This window comes from Leptodactylus fuscus, chromosome 1 (genome assembly GCF_031893055.1).
Source record: "Leptodactylus fuscus isolate aLepFus1 chromosome 1, aLepFus1.hap2, whole genome shotgun sequence".
NCBI lineage: Eukaryota > Metazoa > Chordata > Amphibia > Anura > Leptodactylidae > Leptodactylus > Leptodactylus fuscus.
The window spans coordinates 280030722-280040906 of NC_134265.1; the positions used below are offsets into that span (position 1 = coordinate 280030722).

General features: G+C 41.8%; 1 protein-coding gene across 1 annotated transcript in view; it reads right to left on the reverse strand.

Annotated features, from left to right (window-relative positions):
- Positions 1-4418, reverse strand: part of OTUD4 (OTU deubiquitinase 4) — a 39704-nt gene extending 35286 nt beyond the window's left edge. The window contains exon 1 of the mRNA XM_075287677.1: positions 3866-4418. Coding sequence (XP_075143778.1) covers positions 3866-4021 — 156 coding nt within the window. The 5' untranslated portion in view covers positions 4022-4418. The remainder of the gene's footprint in view (positions 1-3865) is intronic.
- Between the last annotated feature and the right edge of the window lie 5767 nt (positions 4419-10185).

A 10185-nucleotide genomic window follows, 5' to 3' on the forward strand; every position in this document is an offset into this window, starting at 1 on the left:
AAACTTCGCTGTGTGTGAGCATGCATTATCCTGCTGAAAAAATACCAGATTCCCTGCCATGAGAGGCAACACGTGATCACAGGATATCCTGCACATATTGCCAATATGTCACTGATCCTCATATCACTACAAGGATCATAGTGTCGTATATGATGGCTTCCCAGATTATTATCTATAGAGCACCACTGCTTCCATGGTGCTGTACAGATTATCACACCAGTAGTTGGAGCACAGTGTTGCTCCACAGCAAACATTGAAGCGCTCACTATAAACAGATCCTGGATTCCCCACTAAAGACAAGATGGTTCCAGACCACAACAGACCTGGTTTCTAGTTCATGATAGCACTATAAACAAGGCAACAGTGGCTGGCATTTGGCCAGTTGGCAGGACACATAATGGGATCTGTGACACCAAATTACCTTCTGATAAGTGCCTGGAAATGGTTTGGATAGAAGCAGTGATGTGTAATGAAGGGATGGATGGTGGATCAGGAATTGTGGGAGCGGCTCATGCTGGTTGACAGATTGAATGATCCTCTCTACTGATGGTCAGTTTGGACCATCTGGAGCCTATTGGTGGTGTGTGCCCCCCACATGACCACTGCTCCTAGCATCCACTTTACAAGAGTAGAGACCCTTGGCTCTCCAGCTGCTGTGAAATTACAACTCCCAACATGCGTCATTTACTTCCATGAACAGCAGAGCAAGAATGCATGCTAGGAGTTGTAGTTTTGGAACAGCTGGAAAGCCGAGGCTCCCTACCCACAGCTAGGTCAGGACAGCCTAAATCATGAGCAGCCATCCTGCTTTTCTCAGTCCAATGATCCACCCTTTCAAACTGTCAGCTGGGAAAACGTCTTCAAGTGCGTCCTAGAGGCTGACATCTAGCAGTCGATACTCTCTCACTAAGAGGTAACCTCTGAGAGTCTTCTTTATACTACAGCGGAGGGGGAAGTACTTTTATACCTTCTTGTGGAAAGACTCAGTGTCCAGTCAGATCACACATGTAAACCGTTATATATCTGACAGAGACACGGCTACATGATGAATCTCTATCTGGGTATTATTTTTTGTCAATAAGTGTACAATCCATTTACTAAATAACTTCTTGGATATTTTTTTCCAAAGAAATTTCATAAGCAGTGACCTTAGCGTTATATGTGATGGTAAAATTATAAGCCAAACTTCCGACCTCAAGTACTGCGGTTTCAACGAAGACACCAGAGCACATGTTACACTAGCCTAAGAGACTAGTCACTTGACTAAAGGTACAAGTCACCTTTACGCTGACCCTTCGTTCACATCTGCGTTCAGTATTCCGTTCAGAGAGTCCAGATGGGGACCCCCAAACGGAATAATGTACGCAACTGCAAGCAGTGTGCAGTAAAAGCACACAGATCCCATAGATTATAATGGGGTTTGTGTGCTTGCCGTGCGCTGCCCGCATGAATCATGCGGACAGGAAAGTAGATTGTGAACGACTTTCTTGTCCGTATAATCCCTGCAGAGATCTGGTGGCAAGCACACAGACCCCATTATAGTCTATGGGGTCCGTATTCTTTCACTGGCACATAGCTTGCAGTTGTGTTTAGTATTCCGTTGGGGGTCCCCATCCGGACTCCCCCAGAAGGAATACCAACGCAGATGTGAACGAGGCTTTAGACTAACCTGATGACCCTCTCGGTGGATTTTGGCACTGAATTACTGAACCTCATTACAATACCAGTGAAATAGTTTCTCATAGTATCTGGAATCTTTATGTAACAGCTAACAAGTATATACAAGCACTGCATGATAACATATAGAGTAGACAGGTGATCTCGATGCCTCTGGCTGTAAATATTTTGCAGTGCAGAAACCATTTTATTCAACTTGTAAACAACTTCCCGCAATTTCTTTTCTGCCATGCTAAGATGCAGCTGAAACTAAAATTGTTTAGCAGAATCTCATGCTACTTTCACCCCCATGCTTTACACTGCTGGAGCACTCCAGCTTCAAGCATTTGTTACCTATCGAGTGGACAGGCAATAAATAGTAATCTATGGGGAATCAGGTGGCGTGGGTTCTGCTCGGACACCTACCAATTGCCAGAATGTCTTTTCTTCAGATCCGAGTAATCCACAGTTGAGGAAAATTTATTAAGACTGGCGATCCTTATGCTATTCCCAATTCATTCCCCTCTAGGTATAAAACTTTCTAGAATTAATATGAGGCTCCATCCTTAGTAATTCTAGCGCATGTAGGTGAATCTGGTTGTAGATTTATGCTGGTGTCAGCCTGGGACTGATTTGTGGTATAACCGATGCCAGTTTTCTCCCCCCTACCCACTTAAATTCCTGCCCCACTCCATCTACTTAAAAAAACGGCGAGCAAGATATGGAGGCTGTGGTGCATTTTGGCCATTTTCAAAGTGCATCCGCCTTCTTAAATGTGGGCTATTGTATCTGGGAATAAACAGGGATGCACAGTTTCAGAATTTCGATAGGATCTAGATGATCTAAGGATCAAGTCAAATTCATCTCCAAATTACACAGTGTAAACCAAGCCATACATACTGTGCTCAGGAGAGGGCAATACGTTGCGGTCATACACCCACATACAATGGAGCACGCCAGAGCACTCTTTCTCCAATATCAAATGGGAAGGGAGAGTCATGGCACACCAATCCACATCATAGTTGGCCAGCTCCATTCCAAATTAGCATTGTCTGACAATCTAATGCGTATATGGACTTTTAAATATTCAGGTGTGTATTTGATGAAGACTAATGTAACCCCTAACTATAGATGATAAAGACCACTGACTTTCTTTACCTGAATATGTGTCTTGTGTCTGTATGTCTACATACTATATAGCAGAAAAAAAAAAAAAAAAACTCATGGAATTGTAGTGTGGCTTCTTTCTTGTGAATATTACTGGAGCCCGGGGTTAGGACGTTGATGTGCAGGAAAAACTTAAGAGGGGGCCACAAAGCTACACCAATACTGCAGCTCCAACCTTCTCAAGGCTAGTAGAGTCCCCAAGACCAGTACTGACCATAATGGAGCACTTGGTATCTCTACATTATACAAAGTAATGCAGCAAACTACAAATTTCACAAAATATAGAGCACATGGTGGCATAGTATGGACCTGAATAGATGTATGGAAGATGCATTAAGGGTCTATTCCACCCACATCTGTAATATAACTGTGTACATAAGCCATAAATGATTAAAAGCATGTAGGCATCTAAGACCGACAGTAAGCGGAGACCAGGGTTCATGTTAAGAAGCCAACATGATTACCAAAAATAGTAGCACAGTGCTCCTAGAACCCCTGTATAAATGGCCGCTCCCAAAGCATGTGGAGGAACGTCCACCTGTGCATCATTGTAGGACACAACAGGAATGAAAGGACACCCTGCCATTGCTTTAGCGGGGATTAAAATGTAGCAAGGCTGCATCCAAACATTGTACCCAAGTGTCTGTTATACAACTCAAGCAACATTTGCGGGTGGGATTAGAGGACATATGTTCACACGATTCATCACACATGTAGAAAGACCCTTGAGGTGGAAGAGAAACCCCCACCTACTTCTCAGACCCTGAACCATGCAGTGATAGGGTATTCTCTATATGAGTAAAGCAAGTAGAGGCCTTTTCTCCTGGAGGAGCGCTCCTTTACAGGCCTTAAAGAAGTATTCAAGGAAGCCAGGCACTAGACATCAAGCAGCACAGGTTATAGAGCTGACTGTTATTACCCCCCCATCAGCAGGAGGACCCATGTAAATAAACTGCGCCCCCTGCAGGCCAACTGTTACAACTAAGGGCCCAGGTGGCAGCTCAGGCTTGTGTATACCCAGAAGTGACATGTGGGCACCTACCTGCTCAGCCACTGCCCTGAACAGACAGGAGCCGTCCTTGGCAATCTTCTTCCTGTACAGCCCCTTAGACTTCAGATAAGTGTCCATTGCAGCCTCCTCCGCATTTCCAGCATTGCCGGGGACAGGGGCTGCGCCTTGTTCTCTGTGCCCGGCCATGGCTGCCCACCTGCTAGAAAGCTAACGCCGAACCGAAAGTCAAGAGAGGCCAGCCAAGCGTCCTTATCTAGCCCGCATGGGAAAGGGGTACCCGGGCATGGGGAGCAGAGGGGCCGTGTGGCATGGAGCCTGTGTGTAGGGGGCATGAGAGGGGCACAGGCTCTCCACGTGTAGTGCCAGCTGGAGGTGACAGACAGGGCCCCCTGCTACTGAGCTGCAGTCAGCATGGAGCCCGGGCACATGACTAAGAGCAGCGGCAAGCAGGCAGGTGAGGAGGGCGGAACAAGCACAACAAGACGCCGGAGACTCAGCCAGAAACGAAAGTGGCTCCGGATGGGAAAAGTTTTGTTTTCAGTTCAGAGATGAGTAGTCGGAGCAGGGCGGTGAAATGGAGCGCAGGACGGGAGGAGGAGCAGGAAGTGCCGGGGGTGAGCACGGTGGACAGGCGCAGAGCGGCGGACGGCCCTCACTGCCAGTACCTCACACCGAGGAAGCTGGCTGCCGGCCCATCTGTGTGTGACGGGGGTGTACACTTATATTGGGGGGGACAGCACTGTATACAGCTAATAATGGGGAGGTATATCACTGTATACCTCTAATAATGGGGAGGTGTATCACTATACTGCTACTAATACAGGACATATCACTGTATACAGCTAATAATGGAGAAGTATATCACTGTATACAGCTAATAATGGGGGAGGTATATCACTATACTGCTAATAATGGGGAGGTATATCACTGTATACCTCTAATAATGGGGGAGGTATATCACTATACTGCTACTAATACAGGACATATCACTGTATACAGCTAATAATAGGGCAGCATATCACTGTATACAGCTAATAATGGGGAGGTATATCACTGTATACAGCTAATAATGGGGAGGTATATCACTGTATACAGCTAATAATGGGGAGGTGTATCACTGTATACAGCTAATAATGGGGAGGTATATCACTGTATACTGCTAATAATGGGGAGGTATATCACTATACAGCTAATAATGGGGAGGTATATCACTGTATACAGCTAATAATCGGGAGGTGTATCACTGTATACTGCTAATAATGGGGAGGTATATCACTGTATACAGCTAATAATGGGGAGGTATATCACTGTATACTGCTAATAATGGGGAGGTATATCACTATACTGCTAATAATGGGGAGGTATATCACTGTATACTGCTAATAATGGGGAGGTATATCACTGTATACAGCTAACAATGGGGGAGGTATATCACTATACTGCTACTAATACAGGACATATCACTGTATACAGCTAATAATAGGGAAGCATATCACTGTATACAGCTAATAATGGGGGAGGTATATCACTGTATACTGCTAGTAATGGGGGAGGTATATCACTATACTGCTAATAATAGGGAAGCATATCACTGTATACAGCTAATAATGGGGAGGTATATCACTATACTGCTAATAATGGGGAGGTATATCACTATACTGCTAATAATGGGGAGGTATATCACTGTATACAGCTAATAATGGGGAGGTGTATCACTGTATACAGCTAATAATGGGGGAGGTATATCACTATACTGCTAGTAATACAGGACATATCACTGTATACAGCTAATAATAGGGAAGCATATCACTGTATACAGCTAATAATGGGGAGGCATATCACTGTATACTGCTAATAATGGGGAGGTATATCACTATACTACTAATAATGGGGAGGTATATCACTGTATACAGCTAATAATGGGGAGGTATATCACTGTATACAGCTAATAATGGGGAGGTATATCACTGTATACAGCTAATAATGGGGAGGTATATCACTGTATACAGCTAATAATGGGGGAGGTATATCACTGTATACAGCTAATAATGGGGAGGTGTATCACTGTATACCGCTAATAATGGGGAGGTATATCACTGTATACAGCTAATAATGGGGGGAGGTATATCACTGTATACAGCTAATAATGGGGGAGGTATATCACTGTATAGAGCTAATAATGGGGAGGTGTATCACTGTATACAGCTAATAATAGGGGAGCATATCACTGTATACAGCTAATAATGGGGGAGGTATATCACTGTATACAGCTAATAATGGGGAAGTATATCACTGTATACAGCTAATAATGGGGAGGTATATCACTGTATACAGCTAATAATGGGGGAGGTATATCACTGTATACAGCTAATAATGGGGAGGTGTATCACTGTATACTGCTAATAATGGGGAGGTATATCACTGTATACAGCTAATAATGGGGGGAGGTATATCACTGTATAGAGCTAATAATGGGGGAGGTATATCACTGTATAGAGCTAATAATGGGGAGGTGTATCACTGTATACAGCTAATAATAGGGGAGCATATCACTGTATACAGCTAATAATGGGGGAGGTATATCACTGTATACAGCTAATAATGGGGAGATATATCACTGTATACAGCTAATAATGGGGAGGTGTATCACTGTATACAGCTAATAATGGGGAGGTGTATCACTGTATACAGCTAATAATGGGGAGGTGTATCACTGTATACAGCTAATAATAGGGGAGCATATCACTGTATACAGCTAATAATAGGGGAGCGTATCACTGTATACAGCTAATAATGGGGGAGGTATATCACTATACTGCTAGTAATACAGGACATATCACTGTATACAGCTAATAATGGAGAAGTATATCACTGTATACAGCTAATAATGGGGAGGTATATCACTGTATACAGCTAATAATGGGGAGGTATATCACTGTATACAGCTAATAATGGGGAGGTATATCACTGTATACAGCTAATAATGGGGGAGGTATATCACTGTATACAGCTAATAATGGGGAGGTGTATCACTGTATACCGCTAATAATGGGGAGGTATATCACTGTATACAGCTAATAATGGGGGGAGGTATATCACTGTATACAGCTAATAATGGGGGAGGTATATCACTGTATAGAGCTAATAATGGGGAGGTGTATCACTGTATACAGCTAATAATAGGGGAGCATATCACTGTATACAGCTAATAATGGGGGAGGTATATCACTGTATACAGCTAATAATGGGGAAGTATATCACTGTATACAGCTAATAATGGGGAGGTATATCACTGTATACAGCTAATAATGGGGGAGGTATATCACTGTATACAGCTAATAATGGGGAGGTGTATCACTGTATACTGCTAATAATGGGGAGGTATATCACTGTATACAGCTAATAATGGGGGGAGGTATATCACTGTATAGAGCTAATAATGGGGGAGGTATATCACTGTATAGAGCTAATAATGGGGAGGTGTATCACTGTATACAGCTAATAATAGGGGAGCATATCACTGTATACAGCTAATAATGGGGGAGGTATATCACTGTATACAGCTAATAATGGGGAGATATATCACTGTATACAGCTAATAATGGGGAGGTGTATCACTGTATACAGCTAATAATGGGGAGGTGTATCACTGTATACAGCTAATAATGGGGAGGTGTATCACTGTATACAGCTAATAATAGGGGAGCATATCACTGTATACAGCTAATAATAGGGGAGCGTATCACTGTATACAGCTAATAATGGGGGAGGTATATCACTATACTGCTAGTAATACAGGACATATCACTGTATACAGCTAATAATGGAGAAGTATATCACTGTATACAGCTAATAATGAGGGAGGTATATCACTGTATACAGCTAATAATGGGGGAGGTATATCACTATACTGCTAATAATGGGGAGGTATATCACTGTATACAGCTAATAATGGGGGAGGTATATCACTATACTGCTACTAATACAGGACATATCACTGTATACAGCTAATAATAGGGAAGCATATCACTGTATACTGCTAATAATGGGGAGGTATATCACTATACTGCTAATAATGGGGAGGTATATCACTGTATACAGCTAATAATGGGGAGGTGTATCACTGTATACAGCTAATAATGGGGGAGGTATATCACTATACTGCTAGTAATACAGGACATATCACTGTATACAGCTAATAATGGGGAGGTATATCACTGTATACTGCTAATAATGGGGAGGTATATCACTGTATACTGCTAACAATGGGGAGGTATATCACTGTATACTGCTAATAATGGGGAGGTATATCACTGTATACAGCTAATAATGGGGAGGTATATCACTGTATACAGCTAATAATGGGGAGGTATATCACTGTATACAGCTAATAATGGGGAGGTGTATCACTGTTTACTGCTAATAATGGGGAGGTATATCACTGTATACAGCTAATAATGGGGGAGGTATATCACTATACTGCTAGTAATACAGGACATATCACTGTATACAGCTAATAATAGGGAAGCATATCACTGTATACAGCTAATAATGGGGAGGTATATCACTGTATACTGCTAATAATGGGGAGGTGTATCACTGTATACAGCTAATAATGGGGGAGGTATATCACTATACTGCTAGTAATACAGGACATATCACTGTATACAGCTAATAATAGGGAGGTGTATCACTGTATACAGCTAATAATGGGGGAGGTATATCACTATACTGCTAATAATGGGGAGGTATATCACTGTATACTGCTAATAATAGGGAGGTATATCACTGTATACAGCTAATAATGGGGGAGGTATATCACTATACTGCTACTAATACAGGACATATCACTGTATACAGCTAATAATAGGGAAGCATATCACTGTATACAGCTAATAATGGGGGAGGTATATCACTGTATACTGCTAGTAATGGGGGAGGTATATCACTATACTGCTAATAATAGGGAAGCATATCACTGTATACAGCTAATAATGGGGAGGTATATCACTATACTGCTAATAATGGGGAGGTATATCACTATACTGCTAATAATGGGGAGGTATATCACTGTATACAGCTAATAATGGGGGAGGTATATCACTATACTGCTAGTAATACAGGACATATCACTGTATACAGCTAATAATAGGGAAGCATATCACTGTATACAGCTAATAATGGGGAGGTATATCACTATACTGCTAATAATGGGGAGGTATATCACTATACTGCTAATAATGGGGAGGTATATCACTGTATACAGCTAATAATGGGGAGGTGTATCACTGTATACAGCTAATAATGGGGGAGGTATATCACTATACTGCTAGTAATACAGGACATATCACTGTATACAGCTAATAATAGGGAAGCATATCACTGTATACAGCTAATAATGGGGAGGTATATCACTGTATACTGCTAATAATGGGGAGGTATATCACTATACTGCTAATAATGGGGAGGTACATCACTGTATACTGCTAATAATGGGGAGATATATCACTGTATACAGCTAATAATGGGGAAGTATATCACTGTATACAGCTAATAATGGGGAGGTATATCACTGTATACAGCTAATAATGGGGAGGTATATCACTGTATACAGCTAATAATGGGGAGGTGTATCACTGTATACAGCTAATAATGGGGGGAGGTATATCACTGTATACAGCTAATAATGGGGGAGGTATATCACTGTATAGAGCTAATAAAGGGGAGGTGTATCACTGTATACAGCTAATAATAGGGAAGCATATCACTGTATACAGCTAATAATGGGGAGGTATATCACTGTATACTGCTAATAATGGGGAGGTATATCACTGTATACTGCTAATAATGGGGAGGTATATCACTGTATACAGCTAATAATGGGGGAGGTATATCACTATACTGCTACTAATACAGGACATATCACTGTATACAGCTAATAATAGGGAAGCATATCACTGTATACAGCTAATAATGGGGGAGGTATATCACTGTATACTGCTAGTAATGGGGGAGGTATATCACTATACTGCTAATAATAGGGAAGCATATCACTGTATATAGCTAATAATGGGGAGGTATATCACTATACTGCTAATAATGGGGAGGTATATCACTGTATACTGCTAATAATGGGGAGGTATATCACTGTATACAGCTAATAATGGGGAGGTATATCACTGTATACAGCTAATAATGGGGAGGTATATCACTGTATACAGCTAATAATGGGGAGGTATATCACTGTATACAGCTAATAATGGGGAGGTGTATCACTGTATACTGCTAATAATGGGGAGGTATATCACTGTATACAGCTAATAATGGGGAGAGGTATATCACTGTATACA